We start from the raw sequence: 26,472 nt of genomic DNA on the forward strand, positions 1-26,472 counted from the left end.
TTTCTTGGGTCCTTTCTTCTCCTTCTGGGACCCCTATAATGCGAATGTTTTTGCGTTTAATGTTGTCCCAGGGGTCTCTTAGGCTGTCTTCATTTCTTTTCATTCTTTTTTCTTTATTCTGTTCTGCAGCAGTGAATTCCACCATTCTGTCTTCCAGGTCACTTATCCGTTCTTCTGCCTGTTATTCTGCTATTGATTTCTTCTAGTGTAGTTTTCATTTCAGTTATTGTATTGTTTATCTCTGTTTGTTTGTTTTTTAATTCTTCTAGATCTTTGTTAAACATTTCTTGCATCTTCTCGATATTTGCCTCCATTCTTTTTCCGAGGTCCTGGATCATCTTTACTATCATTATTCTGAATTATTTTTCTGGAAGGTTGCCTATCTCTACTTCATTAAGTTGTTTTTCTGGGGTTTTATCTTGTTCCTTCATCTGGTACATAGCCCTCTGCCTTTTCATCTTGTCTATCTTTCTGTGAATGTGGTTTTTGTTCCACAGGCTGCAGGATTGTAGTTCTTCTGCTGTCTGTACTGTGGTGGATGAGGCTATCTAAGAGACTTGTGCAAGTTTGGAAATTTTATTATTATTTTATTGATTTATTATTATTTTTTGTGGTACGCGGGCCTCTCACTGTTGTGGCCTCTCCTGTTGCGGAGAACAGGCTCCGGACGCGCAGGCTCAGTGGCCATGGCTCATGGGCCTAGCCTGCTCCGCGGCATGTGGGATCTTCCTGGACCGGGGCATGAACCCATGTCCCCTGCATCTCCAGGCAGACTCTCAACCACTGCGCCACCAGGGAAGCCCATATTATTATTATTATTAACTGAATAGGATCATGCCATTGTGTTGGACCATTGTTGGGGGAGAGGAGAGCATGATTCTGAATTTATTTTTAATTATTAACACATTCAAAGACCTTAATTAAAGTATTAAAGCTTCATTCATTTTAGGACAAAATTACACATTTTATAAATAACAAAGGCCCCTATTGTAGAAAGCCCTGGAGCCCTGCTTAACAGAATGTTCTGGATATGGAGATGAGAAGTTTTACTTTCTTGTGTCATTTTGACACTGTAAACTTTCTCTGCTAATTCATGTACTCCTTGTACACATGGGACTGCAAACTTAAGCTGCTTCTTCCAGCAAGATTTCCACTGTATGCAGGAACTTTAAAAATGTGTGATTTTTGTAAATTTCTCTGTAAAAAATAAAATTTTGAAATTATAACATGTTTGGGCATGTTAGAATCTGCTCTGTGCAGGCGGCTGTCCATTCTTTTTTTTTTTTTTTTTGCGGTACACGGGCCTCTCACTGTTGTGGCCTCTCCCGCTGCACAGCACGGGCTCCGGACGTGCAGGCTCAGCGGCCATGGCTCACGGGCCCAGCTGCTCTGCAACATGTGGGATCTTCCCGGACTGGGGCACGAACCTGCGTCCTCTACATCAGCAGGTGGACTCTCAACCACTGCGCCACCAGGGAAGCCCTGTCCATTCTTATTAATGCAGTTAAACAGGTTTTTGAATGAACCCTTTCAACTTTTGAGTCAAGCTGTCACTACTTATTCCTCTGCTCCAATAAATCATGTTGGTGACTTTGGCGGACTATCAAATGAGTTTCCTACTGGCTGCTTTTCCTTCACTCCTCTCTTTATTGATGCCAGTCTACCAAAATTCAGCCCTCTCCTGGAGAGTGGTGTCTTTGCTTCTACCAATTCATATCCTCTCTTGGGTCCTGCTTTTTCTTCTGACAGCTTTGGAATCTGAACTTATATGTTATGCCTTTTTTTTTTTTTTTTTTTTTTTTCGGTATGCAGGCCTCTCACTGTTGTGGCCTCTCCCGTTGCGGAGCACAGGCTCTGGACGCGCAGGCTCAGCGGCCATGGCTCACGAGCCCAGCTGCTCCGCGGCATGTGGGATCTTCCCGGACCGGGGCACGAATCCGTGTCCCCTGCATCGGCAGGTGGACTCTCAACCACTGTGCCACCAGGGAAGCCCTATGCCATTTTTTTAAATTTAAATTTTGAACTAATTTTATGCTTGCAGAAAAGTTGGAAGAATAGAACAGGGAGTTTCCTAACGTCCTGCCTTCACTTAGCTTCCCCCATTGTTATTTAACCATTTGTTAGGGTGCTTTTGCCAAAACAAAGAAATTAACATTGGTGCAGGATTATTAACTAAACTGCAGACGTTATTGAATTTTGCCAGTGTTTTCACTAATGACTGTTTTCTGTTCCAGGATCTGATCTGGGATCCTACATCACATTTAATTAGTCTCCTCCTATAACAATTCCTCACTCTTTCCTTGTCTTTCATGATATTGACACTTTTGAAAAATACTGGTTGTTTATTTTGTTGCTCAAATTGTTCTGGCTTTGGCCATTAGGAGCATCTTAGGTTGGCGCCTGTGTCCTTTGAACATATCCCCCTCCTTTTATGAGCACATCTTTCGTTCTGACTTGACAAGATGTTTCAGGCTCATCTTGTACTTCCTTTGCCTCAGCTCTGGGATCAGCCTCTTCTCCAATAAGCCCTGGTTTCTTTTTATTGGAGAGTGACATTTAGAAACCCAGATCTGGGTACAAGATATGCTCTTCAGTATTAGGTGTCATTACTTCTACGCCCTTTCAGCAGAAAGAGCTAGGACATATATGTATTTATACCCACACACATGCATGCCTCCATACTTCTATATCTGTTATCTGTGTCATAAGTCGTAAGGTTATACAAAAGTTCATAAGTTTATACTAATTTTTTCTGATTCCAGTTTAACACCGCAGAGTTTATTTTAGATTTCCCCTCTTCGTATGTAACTTTTCTCCTGCCCTGAGAAGCCTGGCTCTCATCGTCTTTAGTTTTACAGTATTCAGTCAAGATACCGTTTGCTGTTCTCTTCTGGTTCAGTTCTTTCTCCCCACTCACCACCCCTTCACTGAGGTGTGATGCATTTGCAGTACAGCTAGGTTGGTTTGTTAGTGCTTGTGTTCCCCACTGGATCCCCACACATGCTGGTTGGTATCATGATTTTAGTTTTTGCGTGTGTGAAGGCTGTGAGCTTTGCCGTGGTTCTGATACTCAGAGGAAGGTCAGGCTGCCTCACCCCTGTTCTCCAGTTCCCATTACCCACCCCCGCCTTTGCCACCCACCCTGTAAGTAAGCCATTTCCGTCATTTCTGGTTTATTCTTTTTTTTCTTTAATATTTATTTATTTACTTATTTTTATTTGGCTGTGCCAGGTCTTACAATTGTGATGCACGGGATCTTTGTTGCGGCATGCGAGATCCAGTTCCCCGATCAGGGATTGAACCCGGGCCCCCTGCATTGGGAGCGTGGAGTCTTAGCCACTGTGCCACCAGGGAAGCCCCATTTCTGATTTCCTCTTCTTGTGTTTCTTTGGTTTTGTGCCATTTTAAACTCATCAGGTTTGTGCTAGATTGTCCAGCCGCTGTTAGGGACACGGTCACTCTCACCTCATCCTCAACAGCCACTCCTCCTCTGAGAGGAAGATGCCGCCACTGCTGGAAGATGGGCCGTGTGGTTAAGCTAGAAACTTCGTGTGTTTAGCACCTACATATTTTAACTACTTAGATATCAGTTGGTAGCATTTAAAGTTTAACTGATATTTTATTTAACGTTTGCTAATAAAGCAGAAAGGGGATAGGAAAGAATGCACCTTTTCCTACACTGTCTTATCCACCTCCTTTAATACTAGATATTTTAGTCAGTTCTTAATCACACAAATATTACATTAAATATACTCCTTGGGGGGGAAAAAGAAAGCTTCACACCTAAGGATAAAGCCCCCTTTGATCTCCATCCCCCAACACGAAACAATTTTTATTATCCTTTCAGATTCTGTATACATTTCTAAACATACGTGCCTGAAGGGGAAAACATTTTATGTGTGACGCTTTTTTCCACATAAAAGGTGTACTTGATCTTTCTTCAGCTTGCTTTTTTTCTCATATGTGTCTTAGAAAATCTATTCATGTTGTATAGATAGCCCTGCCCCACTGTTTTTAACAGCTGCAGAGTACTTCTTGGTGACTGTCCTTGCTTGTCTCTTGGTGCACATGTGTAGACACTAAGAAGTGGAGCTGTGGGGCTGCAGGCTGTGTCCCTGTCCCACTGTGGTCACTACAGCAGATGCTCTCCCAAGCGGCTGCCATTTTACCCTTTCCACCAGCTCTGCATCAGAGTACTCGTTTCTCTGCTGGTCATCAATATTTGATATTTCCTGTGTCTCAAATTTTGGGCATTTTGAAGGTGAAAAGTGGCATTTTGTTCTCATTTGCTTTCCTCTGAAATAGTGAGGTTGAGTGTATTTTTAGCCTTTTATATTTCTTTTTCTGTGATTTGACCATTTTTAACTGCTTTCTTTTTCTTACTAATTTATATGAGTTACTATATATGCTAGATTGATTCATTTAACTAATATTTATTAATCAAGAGGTCAATATGCAGAGATGCCCAGACACTGCTTTAGGTGCTGGGGTAACAGCAATAAACAAGGTTTCTAATTTCACAGAACTTAAGAGGAAGTTAGACCAAAGAAAATCTAAAAAAATCAGTAGGATTATGTACCAGTTAATAAGTGCTATTAAAAAATTAGAGTAGGGCTTCCCTGGTGGCGCAGTGGTTGGGAGTCCACCTGCCGATGCAGGGGACACGGGTTCGTGCCCCGGTCCGGGAAGATCCCACATGCCGCGGAGTGGCTGGGCCCGTGAGCCATGGCCACTGAGCCTGCGCGTCCAGAGCCTGTGCTCTGCAGCGGGAGAGGCCACAACAGTGAGAGGCCCGCGTACCACAACAACAACAAAAAAAATTAGAGTAATGGTAGAGAGAGGACCTGAGTCAGGAGGGAGCCCCAGTTTCCCCTTCCAGACCATCCTCTGAGTGTTTTCCCAGAGGCGGGTGGTCAGGGAGGGCTTCTCAGAGAAGGTGGGGTCAGAGCTGAGATCTGAATGATGAGAAGGAATTGGCCGTGGAAGTGTCCAGACAGAACAGCATGTGCCTGGGCTTCCAGGTGGGGCTAGTGAGTCGGGGGGACACGGACGGACACAGTGCAAGTGCTTGTCAGAGACAGGTGCACAGGAGTAGACATGAGGTCTGTTTCAGGAGGTTGTTTCTTCGGCTTCTCCTTTTCTGTCTAGGCTAGGTGCCCAAAAAGAGCTTTGCTCTGGGGAATTTGTGCGTCAGGATTTGATCACTGGGTTTTGTGGTTGTTTTAAGGCATAGGCTTTTTCTTTTTAATAAAGGAAAATTTTCTGTTTCAGATTACCTAGGAACAGTACGATTTGGGGTTATCACAAATAAACATCTTGCGAAACTGGTATCCTTAGTACACTCTGGAAGTGTGTATTTACATAGACATTTCAACACATCACTTGTAAGTATTTTGAAATCACGTTTATATTAGCGCAGTGGTTCTAAACCTTGTTTGGATCACAGACTTCTTTGAGAATTGGATAAAATCTATGGATACTCTCTCTAGGGGAGTGCACATGATTTTATATTGCAAACTGAGAGTCCCTACAGCCCCTCTGTAGAGCCCATGCCCCTGGTTTAGAACTCATGCATTAGAGGGCTCTTGGATTTAACATCTAGAAATTCTGTTTATATTCTTAGATTTTGATACAGCCTTGTTAGTTTTCCTTCTTGGATGAAATTGCAGCTACTCTGTTGGAGAAGTGTTACTCTGGGCCCATGTTCTCAGAGGTTAAGCTTCCTTTGGGCAATGTTCTTTCTTCATTTGTTCCATTTATCAAGAGTAGTAATGTGACATGCTTTTCTCCTTTAGCTGATGAAATGGATTTTGAAGTTCTTGTCAAGTCACAGTGAGAAGTTGTTGGCTTTCCGCCCCAGAGAGCCTCGTTTTCCATTGTTGTCTTTGTTCCCTGATTTTATTTGCTTTCTGGTGGACCAGCCCCAACTCAGCTATTTCTGAGCTTTTGACCTGTATCCTGCTTAGTGCTGTGCTTCTGCTCTGTTTATTGCTACTTCCTCAGTCTCAGCACTGAGTTTATTTTTCTTCAGTATTTTCTCTCTCTGACTTCATTGATGGTGTCAGTGACTTACAGGTCGAGTGAAAACCAGATCTCCCGTACCCAGTGTGCCCAGCCCTTTAATCCCACGCTCCCCTCGGCTCAGTGTGCAGACCTCATGCTGTTAGACCCTCCTGGGGGGCGCCCTCAGTGCCAGTCACCCTGGCTTCTGCATATCTCTGTATCCCAGATGGCTTTACTTCTCGCAGTTTATATTCCCAAAGTCAAATGTATTTCTGTGTTTTCCAGATAGAAATGTTGATTATGTTTTTTCAGACTCCCACCATCCCACTTTGGGAATCACTGCTGTGATGGTTTCTCCGACCACCCACCCACTCTCCTTGTTTCTCTGTCTAAGCTTCTTTTGACTTCATCTGCCTTTGCTATCCTTTTCCTTCATCCTTCCTTTATAGCATGCTATACAACCAACATATATCATGTTTATGTATAGTAAAGGGTACTGAGGAAGAAATTTAAAATAGACGGAGAAAAGAAGGTAGGACTGAGAATGATACTGAAAAAGATATTGGGTTTACTGCATCAGTTCCATACTTTTTAAGGTTGGTTGGTTGGTGTAGCAGCAGAATTCCTTTTAGCAAATGAAATAATACTGGGATACCAGTATTTTTAAAAAATAAAAGCAGTAGACATCTTTGTTGTAAGCCAATTTAAACCTGTATTTTGGGGAGTGTAAAATACCTCATTTTGTGGAACTCTCCAAAGCATTCTGTGGGGAGTTTTGTTTGAAACCCAGTGATTTATATCACTGGAATTTCAAAAATAATTTTATGTTGACGTACTCTTGATTATTATAGGAAAACAAAGCAAAAAATCTAGGTGTATCTCTCCTTCATTCTGTACACATAAAATGTGACCCGTGGCCTTGTACAAGTTCTAGGTTACTCATGGATTCATGCAAATATTTGTTGAGTTCCCGCTCTGTGCCAGGTGTTCTGGTCACTGGGGGTACATGTGAGCAAGGCAGATCCAAACTTCTGCCCTAACAGAGGGTCCCCAGGGACCAAGTTAAACATGATTTTACCAAGGTAAAAATTATCCTTGACTCCATCATTTCTGTTCCCTTAGAGCTCCCCTTGCGCAGGGTGGTAGAGGTCATTGTTGCCAGCAGCAGGCAAGGAGGCTTATTTGTTGATAGACGAGTCTGTCTAAAGGGAAAAAGATGAACCACATGATATGCAAGTCACCTCTTACAGCTTCTTTTGCTTTTCCGAGCTGCTTGTGAGGAAGCGCTCTGTCTGGAGAAGTAGAGCCAGGGTTTAGCTGCACAGGCAGGGACAGGTCGTGTCACTGCTCTGAGCCTCATTTTCCTCACCTGTGAAGTGTGGGGTTGAGGACGGGGCTGAGGATGTGCTTTGATCCTGCCCTGCCTTTTATCCTCTGTGCGTTTGTCCTTCCCAGGTCTTTCCCAGGGAGGTCATCAACTACACAGCTGAGAACATCTATAAGTGGGCCTTAGAAAACCGAGAGATGCTCCTTCGATGGCTGCGGCCCCACGGCGGCAAGAGTCTCCTGCTGAACAATGAACTGAAGAAGGGACCAGCACTTTTTGTATTTATACCTTTTAATCCCTTAGCCGAAAGTCATCCTTTAATAGATGAGGTAAGAGTCATAATGGTAAAAGGTGTCTCATAAGGAGTCGGAGAAACTCATTAACTTAGCCTTTTCTCATTCCGCGATCAGAGTAGTTTCCCCTAGCCGCCGAGCGGCCGCCAGGAGCAGCTGCTGCGTTTCTGTGGCGTTACTTCTTTCTCCTGTAAGTGAGCAGGAGAGCCCGTGCCTTGGGTAGGACTCACCACAGCCTCTCTGGCCACATTACTGACAGCTGCTCAGGTCTGCTGAGTCGGAGGGGACAGGGAAGGCAAACTGTGCCTCTCTGGAAAAGGACCAGATGGCTCTCTTCCTGCGGTGATGGATGCCCGGGAGAGGGGCAGAGGGGATGGTAGGGTTTAGTGTGGCAGGGTTTAGTGTGGCCTTTGGGATTCTGTTGTCGCGGGGGTTTGATCAGACTGTTGGCCCTGGCCACTCTCAGCCCAGCAGCCAGCAGCAGTGGTGGTGACCTTGGGATCCCGTGTTTTTCTAAACCTTGCATGTCTCACAGAGCAGTTTTCGGAGACGACCGCCATCAGGAGTCAGCCCCTCCCTGCTGCCTTTTCTGCTTCATTTGGTGCATTCACCGTCTCTGGGTGTGAGTTTATTTTATACATGGGATTGTTCGAGGCACTTAGAGCAATAACAATCAGCCGAGAACGCCTGGGATTGCTAAATTGGATTTACTGGGAGTTTTATTTTTTCCTTCCCTCAAGGATGCCTTAATTGGCCCAAACCAATTTCAGACAGCCAGTGAATCACTGGCCAGGCTGCCTAGATGCGGCCTCTCCCAAGCCCTCCACATGAGCCTGATGGCCTGCTTTCCTGAGGGAGCCGGGAGGCCAGGCCAGACCCTCACTTGGCTGCTCTGGAGCCTCTTTGTTGCAGTTAGTATCCCTGCTGGGGGCCTTCTGAGTGAGCGCTGCTCCCATGGCTTAGAGGGGGAAAGGAGAGAAGGTGAAATAGCTTTGTTTTTTCTCTGATTAGGGAGGACTTGAAGTAATAAGACTTAATTTCTTTAGAAAATCTTCACTACACAGTTATTTTATGAACTAAGACACTCTAGTATTAAGAGCCCTTAAAGCTCTTTGTAGGAAAGGTGGGGTTTTCAACCAAGGTATTAGGCATGGTTGTGGATTTTTACTTTAACTTTTAAAGTTTCCTCCTGGAGAATTCTGTCTTGTCTGGGCATGTCGGGGTTCTGGGTTGTGTGGTATTTTGTGACTGGAGCCCAGTTTCTCTGGGGGGTTGTGCTTGGATTTAGACACCTGGTGGGAGACACTTGCTTTCCAACTCTTTGTTTCTGGGTGAGTGTCTCCCCCATCTCCCTGTACTCCTCTGTCTTTGTTTATCAAGGTTTTGCCCACAGCTCCTTTCCTCCAGGCTCTTAGTGTCCCTGTGAGCTGAAGAGAGTCCCTTAATCGCAGCCTGTGGTTAAACCAGGCAGCATCTTAGTGTTATGGATTACTCAGCCAAGTGCAGTACATTTCCCTGTTCATTTCAGGCCCCTTTAGCAAACGTTTATGGAGCACTGTGCCCGGGAGCCACGGTGGAGAAAGATGGAGAAGGCAGAGCCTTGGTCTCATGGTCTCAGAGGCCTGTCTGGTAGGGGAGCAAGAACCTGCTTGTAATTCAAGGCAGAGTGTGCTCAGCCCCAGGAGGAACTGGAGGAGAGTGGGTGCTGTCCTGGGAAGCTGGGGGCTGGGCAGGAGGGAGGCAGGAGGGGGCTGTGGGAGGGATGAGTGTTTGAGACAGGCCTTCAGGGGTGGCTAGAATTGTGATGGGCTGAGAGCAACTTAAGGGAAGGAATAGCCTGAGCAAAGGCACGGGGGTGGGCAGGGGGCGACGGGTTTAGATATTAGGAAATAGGACAGGTTGTATGGTCTCCATAAAGAACTGATTGAAGAAGACCCAGAAAAAAAACGCTGGAGGAGAGGCTTTTGGGTGCTTCTTTGAGGACTCCAGGATTAATCGTAGCCGTCAAAGTCTGATAATGGAGCGCTGTCAGCAGAGCTGTGTTACCATTATTAAAGTTTTCCTAGCAGCCGTGTTCCAGAAAAGTGAGAAGTAGGAAGATGCTGAACTTGGACAGTGGTGTTGGGGATGGGAAGTGGGGGTGTGACCATGGAAAGTGTGACACAGTGACTAGAAGTAAGGAAGTCATCCTTGGGGTTGGGCTGGGTGGGAGGGGTGAACACCTCCCTTACATGAGGGTGAGTTCTAAACTCAAAGGCTCCTTGACCCCAAAAGAATTTAAGCCTTAAGCCTTATTTTTCCATTTATGCTTTTAGGCCCAACTTTGGGCAGGCGATGGAGGAGGCCTGCCTTGTCGAGAAGAGAGTGGTCATTGTAGAGTCGGGGCAGGGGAGTCAGTCAGTAAGGGACGGCCATGTGGGGACTGCCCTGTGAGGCCCAGGCCAGCACCAGGCAGCTGCTCTTCCACACATGTGCCCCACCCTGCCCCCGGGAGAGCACAGCCTGCACCGCGCACGGAGTCAGGCCCCTGACCCCAGCGTCTCCAGAGAGTCCCGGAGAGCTCATGAGACATCTCAGTGTGCTTATCAAAAGAAATTCTTAGCGCAGCCAGAAGAGACTCTGTGTGGGTTCTTAGCTTGTTTTTTTGAATTATTTTTATTATTAATTAATTTTATTTTCGGCTGCATTGGGTCTTCGTTACTGTACAGGGGCTTTCTCAAGTTGCAGCGAGTGGGCTTCTTACTGCGGTGGCTTCTCTTGTTGCGGAGCACAGGCTCTGGGCGCACGGGCTTCAATAGTTGCGGCACGCAGGCTCTAGAGCGCAGGCTCAGTAGTTGTGGCGCACAGGCTTAGCTGCTCTGCGGCATGTGGGATCTTCCCGGACCAGGGCTCGAACCCGTGTCCCCTGCATTGGAAGGTGGATTCTTAACCACTGAGCCACCAGGGAAGTCCCGGGTTCTTAGCTTTCACAGCGCTGCTCTGAGGCGTCCACTGCGTACGAGTCTAGGGGACAAAGGCACCTTGTCCAGACTTACAGATTTCTCCGATTAACGAAAATGGAAGGAAGCATTTATAGTGCAAACATTTAAAGTTTTTTGCCAAATTTTCCTTATTCACATGAAATTAAATGTGACATCAAGTGACTCATATACGGGATGTAACTGGAGTGCCTTTTCAAAACTGCCTGTTATGAAAACGGAATATAACAGTAAAAACTGGTTCAGTTTATAGGAGAAAACTAAGAACTCCTCACTTTTCAGGGGCATTACTGTATAAAATATTTTCTTCACTTAAGAATATCCTTTACACGGCTGCTTTGTTTGTGAGAGACATTAAGAATGAAAGAGATGAGGAAGGAAGACCCCGTAAGGAGTTTTGCTCTCCTCAGTGTACTCCTACTTGGACTTTTCATAAAAATCCATGGCAAATACAGACGTCCCCTGGTATCCACAGTGGGGTTGGTTCCAGGCCCCCTGCAGGTACCAAAATCCAACATACTCAAGTTCCATGTGTAAAATAGCATAGTATTTGTATATAACCTATGCACATCTTCCGTATATTTTAAATCGTCTCTAAGATTACTTATGATACCTGATGTAATATAAATGGTATGTAAATAGTTGCCTATGTGCAGCAAATTCAAGCTTTCTTTTCTGGCATTTTTCCCCCTGAATATTTTCGATCCATGGTTGTTTGAATTGCAGATACAGAACCTGAGGATATGGAGGGCTGACTGTACTTGAATTTTTGTGGGTTTTGGTGGGGGGGACTGGGGGTGGTAATCTATTATGTCTTTGAATATAAAGTAGTACCAGGATGGGGCATGAGGGCAGCTGGGCTATTTATGAATCACACGGGCTTGACCTTTTTAGCGTAATGTGCTGTCAGAGCCTTATCCTTTAAAAAGGGCTGAGATGTTTTTGTGCGGGGGCAAAAAACCAAAACACTGGTTTATCATCTGAAGTAACCATTTTTATGCTGAAGAACTATTCAAACAATCTGTTTTTCTGTACAAACGCATATGTCTTAAATTAACTCTGTCTATAAGTATCATATGTTATAAAATTTGGGTTTTCTTTGAAATTGGAAAAGCACTTATTAAATGGTTTTCTCACACACAAAACACACACACACACTCTTTTTTTTTTTTTTTTTTTTTTTTTTTTTTGCGGTACGCGGGCCTCTCACTGTTGTGGCCTCTCCCGTTGCGGAGTACAAGCTCCGGACGCACAGGCTCAGCGGCCATGGCTCACGGGCCCAGCCACTCCACGGCATGTGGGATCTTCCCGGACCGGGGCACGAACCCGTGTCCCCTGCATCGGCAGGCGGACTCCCAACCACTGCGCCACCAGGGAAGTCCCCCCCCCACACACTCTTTAATGAAACAAAATCCTGAGTGACTTGACACCTTTTAACTAACCTTGGTGGGATTTAAGTTAGCACACAGTTCTATTTTAGGGAGTATAAATGCCTTTGGATTATAATGACTTGCTCATCTTTTTCATTGACCTGGGGTGGCTGTTGGGTGGTGAAAGGTACTCAGTTCGGAAATGGAAGAGCCTTGGAATGAAATGTGAATCTAAATGGCTAACACTGGTCTGAGCGTAAAGAGTTTCATCTCCCCGAGAAGCGGGAGCATGTACTTATCCTGAGATGCCCTTCGTTCACCAGCTGTTTATCGACCATTTGTTATGTTTCAGGCTCTGAGCTAGGCTGCGGGGATAGCAGGATAAATCAAACATGGTCCCTGCCCTTGAGGATCCTTAAGCCTGTGGGGAAGAGGGATGTCTTGACAGACAGTTGGGAGACTGTCTGGGAAGGGCTTCTGGGACTAACCCTGAAGATGTAGACTCTTCATGGGGGAGGGTGGGGGTGTTAGCTTTGTTGGAGCAGCCATCCTGGTGCAGGGTCTTGGGGAGAGTGTTGAGGTTTGTCAGATGGAGGAGGCCCCGGCCAGGCCTCTGAAGGCAAGGCATTGTGGAAGGGCCTGGCTGGTGTAAAGGTGGTGGGGTGACACCGGAAAGGCAGACTCAGGTCAGATTATGTTAGGGTTACCCTCCAGGTAATAGGGAGCCGTCGAATGTCATTTAGCAGAGGAGTCTCCTGCTTAGGGTGTATTTTTAAAAATAAGTGTTGGCAGTGTGGAGGCTCAGTTAAGGCGGGGGAGAGAAAACGGCACTCCGTGACACATGAGAGCCTGAGTTGAGGCAGTGACTGTGAGGGTGCAAAGGGGGGCCACTTCGGGATGCTGAAGTCAGAGCTGGCTGGATTGGAGGCTTGGGTGATGCAGAGGAGAAATTGAGGGTTAGCTGATTTTTCCAGTTTGTTGATGCCATTTTCTAGAAAGGGTGGTACAGGGGGAGGAAGGCGAGATGGTTGAGTATGGTTTGGAAGAGGCTGAATTCGTAGCCTCCTGTGAGGCATGAATTTATTTGGAAACATATGCTGTGAAATATTTGATCCACTTGTTAGGTGGATCAACAAGTGGATCAAATATTTGGGAAATTTTTAGACTTACTTAAGATGAAGAAAGAAGACATCGTCTCGAGGAGTTTTAAGGATGTAAAGGAAAGTGCACTCAACTGGGCGTTGAGATTTAAATTCTGTTCCTGGTTCTTCGATGTGTGTTGTGGCGTGAGCCACTTCACCCCATCACGGGGTAGACTGACATCTCCCTCTAAGACCCCTTCCGTCTCTGAACAGGCGGTTCAGTATTTGTTAACAGAGTGACAGGATCTGAAAAATAACCCAAACCTCTTTATTAATAGCTTTTGGTGTGACAGCTTCCTGTTTGGTGCTGTGTTTCCAGCCAGGGTTCCTTCTTGTGAATCAGACAAGATGCTTTCCAGGTCTAAGAGCCACGGGGTCTGTCCCTCAGTCACCCCCACACCTCTCATGAGCTCTGCCCTGTGTTTCAGATCACCGAAGTGGCCTTGGAGTACAACAACTGTCACGGGGACCAGGTGGTGGAGCGGCTCCTTCAGCACCTGCGGCGAGTGGACGCCCCGGTGTTCAAGTCTCTGGCGCCTGAGCCCCCAGCCCAGCTGCCGGACCCGCCGCTGATAACGGAGTCCCCCTGCTGCAACACCGTGGTGCTGCCCCAGTGGCACTCCATCTCCAGGACCCACAACGTGTGTGAACTGTGTGTCAACCAGACTGCCGGCGGCCTCAGGCCAAGCTCGGTCGGCATGCCCCAGTGCAGCTTTTTTGAGATGGCAGCAGCTCTGGATTCTTTCTACCTCAAGGAGCAGACCTTTTATCATGTGGCATCAGACAGCATAGAATGCAGGAATTTTCTAAGTTTCTATAGCCCTTTCAGCTACTACACTGCATGTTGCAGGACCATAAACAGGGGCGTGACAGGCTTCATTGATTCTGAACAAGATGTCTTTGAAACCCCGACCATTGCATTTTCTTCCCTTGAGAAGAAATGTGAGGTTGATACCCCAAGCTCCGTTCCTCACATTGAGGAGAACAGGTATCTCTTTCCTGAACTGGATGTGGATAACGCAAGCTTCATAGGCCTGAGCTGCAGAACCAACAAGACCCTGAACATCTACCTTTTGGATTCCAATTTATTTTGGTTGTATGCAGAGAGGCTGGGTGCTCCGAGCACTGCTCGGGTGAAAGGATTTGCTGCAATTGTTGACGTGAAAGAAGAGTCTCATTATGTCCTGGATCCAAAACAAGCTCTTATGAAGTTCACCCTAGGTACTGTGGGCAGTTTCCTTCCCCAAACCTAATGCTTTGCTTAACTTAACATAGGTAACTTTTATTTAGGGATCTCATTACGGTTGGCTCTTAGCGCATTTGAAATCTTTAGACTGCAGCTGGTCATAATTTTAAAAGAAGCTAATTTTGTATATTAAATGGAACAGAAACTTCCTAACTCCAAATTTTGGATAAGTTTTTCACTTAGTCCTTGGGGGCTAAGAGTCCAGCGTTCCTGATCGGCAGCGCCTGCCGCATTTTCATGGTGGCACGAGCTGCGGCCGGTGGGGGGGGAACCTGGCCTCTGTGACGGACAGGGTGGTGGAGAGTGGGTCGGGTGGTAACTCCCCAGGGACTGATGAACGTGAGCCCCAACAGCGGCTTCATTCGAAAGGTACTTAAACAGAAAGCAGTGAAACGATAGAACCACCTGGCCCCCCTTTTTGTCTCACAGGTTTAGCTGTCTAGGCATCAAGGCCACCAGACCTAGTTTGTTCTGCTGCTCTTTCATAACAAGTTGAGAAATGCTGCTCTGACCTTGGGTGCCTAGATTGTAACAAACAAGTGTCAAGTGCAATACGTCTCAGGTTGCAAACCAGCAAAACCCACTTTTTTTTGGGGGGGGGGTGGCGGGTAAGTCCCCATTATGGGAGTGCATCCGAGAGCTTGCCCTTAGGCTTGGCAGCAGCAGTGAACTAACCGATGGCTGTCCTTTTCCCAGGGCTTTGCTGCCATCCTTGATGTGCACACAAGGAAGTGAGAATTCAAAAGCCGTGTTAGTTCAGCCTCGTTGGAAACATGGGGGAAAGTTAGCATTTGCCAAATGGAGACAGGAGGAATTTGGTGGGGAGGGAAACCTTTTATTTTCAAGTTTTGGAGAGTATGAAAGCAAGAGTAAACTCAAAGCCCCTAAATGATAGTCATTTTAGCTGCCGTCCTTTAAGTCCAGGTGAAGCTCGTTTCTTATGTTAGACACGTTAAAAGGCTTATGTTAATAAAAGGCTTTATGTTATAAACACAAAGCCTCCTGAGTGCTTAGAGGAACCCTGTGACCAGTCACTTTATGAAGTGTGTACTCTTTTGATACTACAAATTGCTCCTAATTCATGTTTCCTAGTTACATTTTACTGTACTGAGTTTTCTGAAAATGAAATAAGCCTGTATTTTTAACGTAAGTGTGTATTGGATTTTCCTGCATTCTGTTCTAATACTCAAGCATTCAGTGAGCTAGCTTGTGATGTGTGCATCCTGAATTTAATGGTAATCTGAAAAAAGCCTTCTTCCGATTTCTTTTCATCTTCTCTTATCTCCTCTGAAACATCTAGCTCCGTTGTTCTTTGTGCTGTGGTTGGTGACAAAATTTGTCAGGGTCCTCATCCAAAAACATTCACTGTGCATCGTTGTTGTTTTGGAGAGTTGACTCTTAAGTCAGCTGTCTCTGGGTCAGTTTCAGAATTTAGGCTTCATTCAGATTAGTAAATAATTCTTGGTTTTATGTTTCAAAAACCTAGCCAACTAAGTATCAGTCAGGTGTTGATGACGGATTCTCTTCACAAGACCTTCCTCCTTTCCTCCGCCCTCCACGGAACATATCATCGTTCACTAGGGCCTCGCAATGGAGAGAAAAAAGAAGAAAAAAAGAAGTGAAACTCAGATTAGTGCTGCTTCAGATGATACAAAGGAATCTGAAGATAGTAGAGTTTGTGGGGAGGGTAAAACTGTTGCTTCAGGTTAGGGTTTGGGATTATTTATGGGTTTTATTTATGTGTTTTTCCACTAAATATAATTGAGTTTATTTTTCTTAACCTTTTAAGAAAGAAACTTGAAGGACTTTAATAAAGGAAACAAAAACCATAGCTCCTTATCTTTAAATTAATGAGTATTTAAACACCTTCCCCATTACAGTAGCTTGTGCAATTACTGCATCGGTAGTTATGCTTAAAGGTCTTGGTATAGTTGAAATCTCCATGGTGGCGTGTTGATGACTTATACAGTCTCAGGTGTCCATTTGTGGACCAGTGTTGTTTTTAAAAGGAGCATCGAATTCCTAGTCCCTGCATAGTAGAACACGGGACACCGAGTGGTGCTTTGTTAGCTAAAGTGCTGTCTGCTGAGTTACTACTGCCAAAGCTACCCCCTGTCCCCCCGGGTGGCTTCGTTCAGGGTTTTGCCTGTAGGTGAAGTGTTAAAAATGTGGGCCTGCGAAGCCAGCCCAATTTTTTAGATGTGGAGTTTAAAGTAGGCCAACTACTCTCCTTGTACTGAGAGAAGAACTGATCTCATTTTCTCCTTATTTTCAGAGTCTTTCATTCAAAACTTCAGCGTTCTCTACAGTCCCTTGAAAAGGCATCTTATTGGAAGTGACTCTTCACAGTTCCCATCTCAGCGTTTAATCACTGAAGTGACAACGGATACCTTTTGGGAAGTAGTCCTTCAAAAACAGGTATAGAATCATGAGCGAGGCAAAAATCAAGCCATCTGTCCCTATTATAATAATTTCCAAAGCTGCAGTCATCGGGGTGAGCAGTTGGGTTTTTTTGGTTTGCTTGGTTTTTAAATTAATTAATTAATTAATTAATTTTTGGCTGCGTTGGGTCTTTGTTGCTGCGCGTGGGCTTTCTTTAGTTGCGGCGAGCAGGGGCTACTCTTCATTGCGGTGCGCAGGGTTCTCATTGCGGTGGCTTCTCTTGTTGCAGAGCACAAGCTTTAGGCACGCAGGCTTCATTCAGTAGCTGTGGCTTGTGGGCTTACCTGCTGCGCGGTATGTGGGATCTTCCCAGACCAGGGCTTAAACCCGTGTTCCCTGCATTGGCAGGCGGATTCTTAACCACTGCACCACCAGGGGGTGGTTGGTTTTGATGTACAAAAGATTGACCACATGACAGTCTTACTGCAGAACATGTGAATTACATGGTGGTTTTGTGATTGTAAAACGTCCTTAAGAAAGCACATAGGGCTTCCCTGGTGGCGCAGTGGTTAAGGATCTGCCTGCCAATGCAGGGGACACAGGTTCGAGCCCTTGTCTGGGAAGATCCCACATACCACAGAGCAACTGAGCCCGCACGCCACAACTACTGAAACCCGGGCGCCTAGAGCCTGTGCTCCGCAACAAGAGACGCCACCACAATGAGAAGCTCGCGCACTGCATCGAAGAGTAGCCCCTGCTCGCCGAAACTAGAGAAAGCCCGCGTGCAGCAACGAAGACCCAATGCATCCAAAAATATAAATAAATAAATTTATTTTTTTAAAAATCACATAATTGAAAATACCTGAAGATTAAATTTTCACTGTAATTTGTGCATGAGCAACATTCATTGAATGCCTGCCCGGTTCTAAGCACAGTGAGGACCTGAGCAGCCCAGTAACAGCCGTCTTCCTCTTCCCATAGGACGTGTTGCTGCTTTATTATGCACAGTGGTGCGGCTTCTGTCCAGCCCTCAATCACATCTTTATCCAGCTAGCTCGGCTCCTGCCTGCAGATACATTCACTGTGGCAAGGTAAGGAAGCCCGTGCTGCAGCGCTGTGTGCCTGCCTTCACTCCTCCTTACAGCTTAGCCATTATGGCCTGCAAGGGTCTGCCCATTTTCTGTTGACCTTGGGTAAGATTTGGTTGATTGTCAGCTTAAAGCTGTGAGCAAAACCTCATTGGAGCCAAAGTTTTCCTGATGAATGCTAAGTGTTTCTTCCATGATGTTGAGTGTATTTAGTCCTGATTGAGTTCATAGGAGGGTGAGTGCAGTTCTGAGGGATTAGTGCTGACCTGGTTGCTCGGATAGCCCCCCAAGTGGCCAGCTTTCTGGAATACATGGCACTGGGGCCTTGGCCCAGCAAAAGGGGGCCAGTCCCTGGTGTGCTGCCAACCAGCCCTGGGACCTGGAGCAAATCTCCCCACCAGGTCTCCTTTCCCTCCTCATTCCTAAAAGTAAGAGGCAAGATTGGCTGATACCTGCATGTTCTAGTTTTGTGATTCCTTGGTACTGTATGTGTATGTGTAGCAAACAAAAAAATGTTAAACCATTGTTTCGTAAAAACAAGGCTCAAAGAGTTTTTGGATCAGGTAGTAGGCAGTCTGAGATGAAAATTATTTAGATTTAAGCTATATCTTCTCCCCACCACCCCAAAAAAAAAAAAACCTTCAGATAGAATTTAAGTATAAAAGATCAAATCATAGAAAAAAATAACAGAAGCTAGAATATTGGATTTGCTAGTTCCTTTGAGAGGTGAAAACTTGCCAAAATGAAGCAGTTGAAAAAATAATGCAAGAAAGATGAACAGATTTCACTAGAAAAATGTGCAACGAAAATAAAACTGACAAAAGGACGATAGCTGTATTTTACAGCATATATGTCTTACCTTTTGTGTATGCTGTAAGTAATGATTAGAGCCACACTTGAGGAGTTACTATGCTGCGAGATTTTTGTATATACATATTATCTGACTTAATCCTTAGAGCATTCAGTGGAGCAGGTATGATTACCACTCTCTTTCTACTGAGGAGGAAACTGAGGCTCAAAAGGATTAGGCAGCTTGCCCAGAGTTACACAACCTGTAAATGAGGGAGCAGGATTCAGAATCAGGTGTTCATGCTCCAGACCCTGAGAAATTAAAATGGTTTAAGAAAACTGCTGAGAGCAAAATGTGGTTTGTACATATAATGGAATATTATTCCACCCTAAAAATTAGGAAGGAAATTCTGACACATGCTGCAACATGAGTGAACCTTGAGGATATTAATGCTGAGTGAAATGAGTCACAAAAGGACAAGCACTGTATGGTTTCCCTTATATGAGGCACCAAGAGTAGTCAGATTCATAGAGACAGCAGAATGGTGGTTGCCAAGAGATGGGGGAGGGGAGAAGGGGGAGGAGTTGTTTAATGGGGTCAGTTTCAGTTTTGCAAGATGAAAGAGCTCTGGAGATGGATGGTGGTGATGGGTGCACAGCATTATGAATGTACTTAATACCACTGCACTGTACACTTAGAAATGGCTAAGATGGTAAATGTTATGTATATTTCACCACAATTTTAAAAAATGGGGGATGGAGGGAGAAACAGCTGAGGACTGCCATGTGAAGAAAGGTCATGAACAGCTTTTCATGTAAGAGAAGAGAGTAAATAAACAAGTGGGGAAATTATAATCTAGTAAATGTAAATCAAAACAATAACAAAGTGTCATTTATACTTATTAAATTAAGGAATACTCTTAAGTGGTAGAATCTTGTGTTGATAAAATAAAATTGGCACAGTCAGATGTAGCTAACAGAATAAGTAAATTGGCATAAACTTTTTGGAAAGCATTTTAACAACATTTTAGCAAAAATGGTTATACATTTTTGATCCAGCTAATTTCACTTTGGGGAATTAAGGAAGTAGGACTTGCAGAGAAGCATGTGCTGGTCATTGCAGCATTATTTATGTCCAACAGTAGAAAAATAGTTAAGTAAATTATGGTTGGGCATTTGATGGGATCTTTACCCCTTCATTAGGACAATGCTTTTCATACAATTAACTGAAAAGAATAGAGTATGAAATATGATTTCTGCTCTTATCAGTATGTAGGCATATACACCAAATCCTGAATGAGAATCCCAGAAAGAAGGTCCCAATCAGCACAATGGGATTCTGAGTGGATGTTTACAAATGTTTTTCTTTTAATTTTACAGTTTGGTTTTTCTTTGAAGTAAAAATCAGGAGAAAGAAACACTTGATTATAGAATAAACTGTTCAACACCATTTGTTTAAAAAATAGAAACTCTGGGCTTCCCTGGTGGTGCAGTGGTTGAGAGTCCGCCTGCCGATGCAGGGGACACAGGTTCGTGGCCCAGTCCAGGAAGATCCCACATGCTGCAGAGCAGCTGGGCCCGTGAGCCATGGCCGCTGAGCCTGCGCGTCCAGAGCCTGTGCTCCGCAACGGGAGAGGCCACAACAGTGAGAGGCCCGCATATGGCAAAAAAAAAAAAAATAAAATAAAATAGAAACTCTGATGTTCTAGGTAGGCTTTCACAGACAGAGAGGCAGGAATACTGTTCTGTTAATGAAGCTATTTAAAACCATTATGATTTGGTTATGTCATTTTTTTTTTTTTTTTTTTTTGCGGTACGTGGGCCTCTCACTGTTGTGGTCTCTCCTGTTGCGGAGCACAGGCTCCGGACGCACAGGCTTAGCGGCCATGGCTCATGGGCCTAGCCGCTCCGCGGCATGTGGGATCCTCCCAGACTGGGGCATGAACCTGTGTCCCCTGCATCGGCAGGCGGACTCTCAACCACTGCGCCACCAGGGAAGCCATGGTTATGTCAGTTTTTTTTTAAAGTGTATTTCATCCTTTTGGACAAACTCAAGGCACTGATTTCCCCCCCTCCCCACTCTGCCCCCAATTATACTTCTCTGAAGACTCCTGTCAAGTTAATGATTCAAAACATTTCCACCTTTTTTATGCACTATTTGTGAATATTGACACCTGGCTTAGCAGCCCTGCTGCTTCGCTTCCTCCTGGGATGTTCCTTTTGCTGCAACTGAGCAGTCCCTGGGGGCAGGTGGGGAGACATTCCTGCAGGCCCAGCTTAGTGCGGACTGCAGGAGGGGCCCCCACCTAGTTCAGTGGTAATTAAGCACAGGTTGGCTCATTTAGCACAGATGTCATTTGCTGTATTAGAAAATTCATCTAAAATCTGCTAAGAAAATACAACTTTCTTGGCCTCTGTCTAGACTTAACAGAATATAGAATATAATCTTCCTTATCTTGTTTTCTTACGTTTTCAGAGGCTCAATGTGTTTTGCTCAATGATTTCCTTTTTCCAGAGCTGATCCAACGGTTAAGGTACTTGCCCAGATTTGGTCAGGTGCGTGGACTACTCCTGAGGTGTCAGCGAGGCTTTTTTGAGGGGGGATTCTACATTTACTTTCAAGACATGACATTTCCCTCAGTGAGTTAGGTGGACAGTTGCACGTCCTGGAAGTCTCGCTGCTTCTCCCACAAGCTGTGCCTGCCTTATACCCAGTGGTGCACTCACCGCCAGGAGCCAGTCTTGTGTGGGCGCAGACAGTGCCCTGGGTTCTTCAGTTATTTGAGAAGATCCTTTCAAGTTGGAGTTTCTTGGGCTGATCTTTTGCTTTTTCTGTTCTTTCCCTTTGCCAGGATTGATGTATCTCAGAATGATCTTCCTTGGGAATTTATGGTTGACCGTCTTCCTACTGTCTTATTTTTTCCCTGTAACAGGTAAAGCTGAAGTTTTTCAATATTTGGGCAGATGGGATTCTTTTGCTGAACATGAAATGGGTTTAAGGTACTTCACAGAAGTGAAGTGTACATCATTACTTATTACTAAAGTATTTAGAATAAAATGTTCAAAAAATGTGCCACTGGGAACCAAGGGTAAAAGGACTTTGGTGTCATGATGTCAGGTGTGGTAGTTTTTTTAAGTTTGCCCCCTCCCAGAGTGTGTCTTACACGAGTATGAATGTGGCCACTGGAACTTGTTCACCATCTTGGCCTTATGAGCACACAGTGAGTGTTGAGATTGACAGCAAAGAGCCCCAGGTTCACGTGGGGCAAAACAACAGCTTACTGTTGGGCCTCACAGGGAGTCAGGCCCGGCCTGCCCGCTTCTACATGAGTCATTTGTCATTGAGCCCTGCGGATGGCCACCTCGGCCCCCTGGTACAAGGAGGAAACAGAGGCCCTTCTACCCACTGCACCCGCATACTGGGGCTCAAGAAGCCTTCTCCCCAGGTGTGCAGACTTCTGTGAATGTCACCTGACGGGGCTGTCACCTTGGTCTCTTCATATTTGTCTAAGTGGTGCTCCAAGGTGAGTGATCAGGGCCGCTTCCCTGAAAGCCCAGCGAGCAGGGGTGGGCCGTTAGCAAGGGGATGTGACCTGGCAGTTAGCGAATGTGGATCCAGATGTTTTGGTAGAAGGGAAATTAACTCTTGGCCTTTTAAAGCCTGATAAACCAGATGTTCTCTTGGTACAGATTCCTGTTTGTTTTTAAAAGGATGGGTCCTCAGGGACCCAGTCACATGGCTTTGACAGTATCTTTATAGGGAGAAGCATTTGCAGGATGACCTTAGTGGCGTCCCCTAACTCACGTCTTTTATTCTCTGGCGCTCGCTTTTACCGGTTATTGCAGCCGCTGCCATGCTCTTCATGCTTCTCTAGGAGAGTGCTTCCTTCATGTGTCCTGAATCATTTCCTTGGTTTCCCCCTTATCTCAAAGAATTTTTGCTGGAATACTACCTGTGGTAGTAGGGTCTTGTCAAATCACACACTAAAAACAGTGTGACTCACCCAGTTCTACTGCTGACTGTATTGTGACGAGCCTTTTTCTTTTTAAGAAGTGTCTCAGGCAGGTGCCACACGGTCCAGGAACCGTGGACAATAACACAAGTAATTTCATTGTGTGTGGGACAGAGGTGGGGCATGAAGTTTAACACACCATAATTTTCAAATTTCAATCATAGTTGGAAAAAACATTGACGTCGTAACACCCAGCACATGCCTTTGCACAAAGAGGTTCTCAGCAGCTGGAATTGTTTCGCGTTTGGGTTGAGTGCCTTTCATTCTGAGGTTGCCTGATGGAGTCAGCATAGAGATGAGCTCATTTTCCATGCCCTGCAGGAAGGTCACTGCTACAGCCTCTTCCTAGTTCCCTTGTATTGAAAAGTCAAGAAAGTAAATACTGAATAGTAGACTGTCCAGTTCCTTTCTAATGCAGAGAACTTGGTAAACCAAAGCCTTACTGCTTTGGAATGGAATTTTTCTTATTTCCTAAAAATAAATGGTAATCAGAAGTGAAGCAAGCTCTTCATTAACTGGTCTAAAGTGAGTGTTCAGTTCACTCAGAAGGTAAAGGGCAAAAAGCTGACAGCTCACAAAAGAGGAAACGAAAAACTGATAACAAGCAGTAAGACCTTCTTCACAGGGCACATGCTTATTTTTAGTGAAAAGAATATAAAAGTATATATGTGTTTTGGTAAAATATAAATTTACACATGCACTGGGTTAAAATGTGTGCAGAAGGGAAGGTGTCAAGATGTTGACGATAATTTTGGAGGAGTGAAGGTTACCAGTGGTCACAGGGGTGCCTCTTGTATGCTTTTTATATCCTTTGCAAATTGTACTCAGTGAGCACGTTGTTTGTATTTTATGATCATGAAAGAAACCATAGGAAGGAGCTTGTCCTCTGCCACAGTGCACAGCCTGGACTACCTCCTGCCCCCAGCAAGGCTGCCTTCTTGTGCAGGGGCACCTTAGAACCACTCTTCTTCTCCCACTCTGTGTGACGTTCCAAAATGCAGGTGCTCTGGCCCGGCCCGGGGCCAGGAGATCAGAAGTGGGTGGGGGGTTCATTCTGATGTGTCCCCTGGGGAAGAACCTCACTTCTTTAGAGGAGCAGCCCACCCTCCCTCAGTATTATAGCCCCTCTTTGGAGCAGATAACTTATACCCCATTGGTCATTTTGTATTTAGCCTTTTACACGCTAGAGGTGCGTACACGTACTCCTGGTGAACTTAGACCAGAGTCAAATAAACAGTGGGACCTTTTACCACTACACTTTCAAAATGATTACCATTTTGGAAGCAGTTTGTTGACGCTCTGTATCCTTGCTACTTCTAAGAAGTTTGAAAGCATTTTAGCACACCCATCAGGTAGGTTCATGGAGATTGCTCCAGAAACTCTAAAATAGCATGTTTACCAGTATCGTTTTCTGTCCTGTAAATGTCTCCAGATACACGCACTAAGCTCTTTGCTGGGGATGATTCACATTTGCTCTGTCCTAGAAGACCAGGTTGTGTTGCAGAACTTAGGGGTGGATCCAGCCTCTGCTTGTCCATCCTCACCCACACTTCACAGGGGCCAGGATGTTCTTAGTTGTCAGTTGAATGACTGGGAGGCCCCACTTGGAGAAAGCGTACATGTTAAGAAAACTATGCTTTAAAGGAAAACGTGGTTATATACTTACCCCCAAAGTTTAAAAATTGTTCCATTTACCTGAAAGTTTCCATAAACATATAAAATGGGACATACCTGACTTTAATTTCCCTGTGATTTTTATTTCATAGGGAAAGGGCTACCCTTTGATAGAACACCTTTTGTCTTTTCTTAGGTGTTTGGCCACTGGCTTTGTGTGTGGAGAGGGTGTGCAAGCTCTTAATGAGGGATTTCTGGTCAGTTTCTCTAAGGAACAATGTGGTTGGTTTTTTTTTTTTTTCAAGCTAACATTCCCTGAGCCTTCAGGTAACTCATGCAGTCCTTACAGCAGTCCTCTGAGGTAGATGAGACTCATATTCCCCCCTTTACAGACAAGGCAGTGCAGGCCACAGAGGAGTCCTGTGAGGCCCCGGAGGCGGGTGGGCCCCGGAGTCGTGCCCTTCACCTCCACTCCTTTAATACTGGATGGTGTCTGCCCCCCTCATGCTAAAGCTGCTGGTTTGGATTTATTGCAGCCAGGTGGTGTATACACAGGTAAATGTATCTGTGGTAGAAATTTTGGTCACCAGACAATTGGATGACAAGTTCTAAAAAGGAAATTTGTACATCAGGACTTGCAGCAAAGCTTTGGGGAAAATCCCCTTCATATGTCACCCTCCTTCCTTATTCTCTGCTCTCAGGGCCCGGCAACCTTAATTCCTCAGAGCCCCTTGGTCTGTTTGTCAAGGGTGGGGCTCCAGTAGCACCTCCACCATCGTGACAATAAAATGTGTCTCCAGATGTTGCCCAGTGTCCCCTGGGGAAGGGAGGGTACAGTTACCCCAGTTGAGAACTCTTGCCTCGGATAATGTGTAATAAATGCTTGCTGAAGAGCCAGGCTGAGTGTTGGAGGTTTTTCCTATCTCGCCAAGCATTGTCGATGGCCACAATAGTGACATGGGTGGCAGTCCTTCCCCCGGACACCCTTCCTGATGCGCCACTGGGCGTCTGAGAGCACACGGAGCCTCTGCCCTGAGTTCTTATCTTTCTTGGAAGGTTGTGAACAGAAACTGAGCTCTTTGTCCTCAGGAACACACACCTTTGAGATAAACCACCTTAATTACAGAAGCAGCATATGGGACATCCTCAGCTTTGTAGAAATTTTTTTGCCAGATGACATTTTCCATGCTGACTTCCTTTTGGTAGGAAATAAGCAGCTTGACCTTCGGCGGCAGTCTGGTTTTGGACTAAGAATGTTGGTGTGACCCTCTTATCTTTGACTCCTTTCCCTTTCTCTCCAGAAAGGACCTAAGTGTGAAATACCCCGAAGACCTTCCCATCACCCTTCCAAATCTGCTGAGGTTCATTTTGCATCACTCAGACCCTGCTTCTGCCCCCCAGAACTTGGTTAACCCTCCTACCAAAGAGTGTCTTCAGAGAGAGGCCGTCCTGCAGCAGGGGCACATCTCCCATCTGGAGAGAGAGATCCAGAAGCTGAGGGCGGAGATCAGCGCCCTGCAGCAGGCACAGGGGCAGGTGGAGGCCCGGCTCTCGAGCGCACGTAGGGATGAGCAGCAGCTGCGGCGGCAGCAGCACACGCTGGAGAGGCAGCACAGCCTGCTCCAGCTGCACAGCGAGCAGCTGCAGGCCCTGTACGAGCAGAAAACCCGGGAGCTTGAGGAGGTGGCCCGCAAGCTCCAGGAGCTGGCCGATGCCTCGGAGAACCTCCTCACTGAGAACACATGGCTCAAGATCCTGGTGGCCACCATGGAGCAGAAACTGGAGGGCAGGGACGGGGCCGAAGACCGTGCTCCCCTGGATGAGGTGCGATTGGACTACCACAAGCCCTCGGGCACCCCCCGGCTACCAGCCAGCACCCCTCCGCCTTCCAACGTCAGCTCCACGCTGGCCTCCGAAAGGAGCACTGAGAACAGGACAGATTAACTTTGAAAATAACATGAAGAAATCAGAGGTGAAGACTATACATTGCGAATATATTTATGCAAATTTTATTGAAATTTATTGTAAATAAAGATTTTCTCAGTGGTCTAGAAAATCAGCTTGAATGTCATTCAGCTTTTATTGAACAGGGATGACATCCCCTCCACTTATTGCACAAACTTGGTAGCTTTGAGACAAAAACAGTAGCACAGTCCACTTGAAGATTTGTCTGAAAAGTTAGTCCATATTTTAGTGGCTCAGTGTCGGCGTTCCCTCCCCATCCCCC

General features: G+C 45.5%; 1 protein-coding gene across 4 annotated transcripts in view; it reads left to right on the top strand.

Annotated features, from left to right (window-relative positions):
* The window catches only part of TXNDC11 (thioredoxin domain containing 11), a 65,999-nt gene extending 39,761 nt beyond the window's left edge, over positions 1-26,238 (top strand). For 3 of the 4 annotated variants that reach the window (XM_082858076.1, XM_082858079.1, XM_082858077.1), the window contains 7 exons: positions 5,272-5,384; positions 7,459-7,659; positions 13,542-14,334; positions 16,635-16,777; positions 17,723-17,832; positions 21,471-21,551; positions 25,547-26,238. In XM_082858076.1, coding sequence (XP_082714202.1) covers positions 5,272-5,384; positions 7,459-7,659; positions 13,542-14,334; positions 16,635-16,777; positions 17,723-17,832; positions 21,471-21,551; positions 25,547-26,189 — 2,084 coding nt within the window. In that variant the 3' untranslated portion in view covers positions 26,190-26,238. The remainder of the gene's footprint in view (positions 1-5,271; positions 5,385-7,458; positions 7,660-13,541; positions 14,335-16,634; positions 16,778-17,722; positions 17,833-21,470; positions 21,552-25,546) is intronic. The other variant, XM_082858078.1, reaches the window with a different exon arrangement.
* Positions 26,239-26,472: the final 234 nt, after the last annotated feature.

This window comes from Leucopleurus acutus (genome assembly GCF_964270905.1).
Source record: "Leucopleurus acutus genome assembly, chromosome: 16".
Classification (NCBI taxonomy): domain Eukaryota; kingdom Metazoa; phylum Chordata; class Mammalia; order Artiodactyla; family Delphinidae; genus Leucopleurus; species Leucopleurus acutus.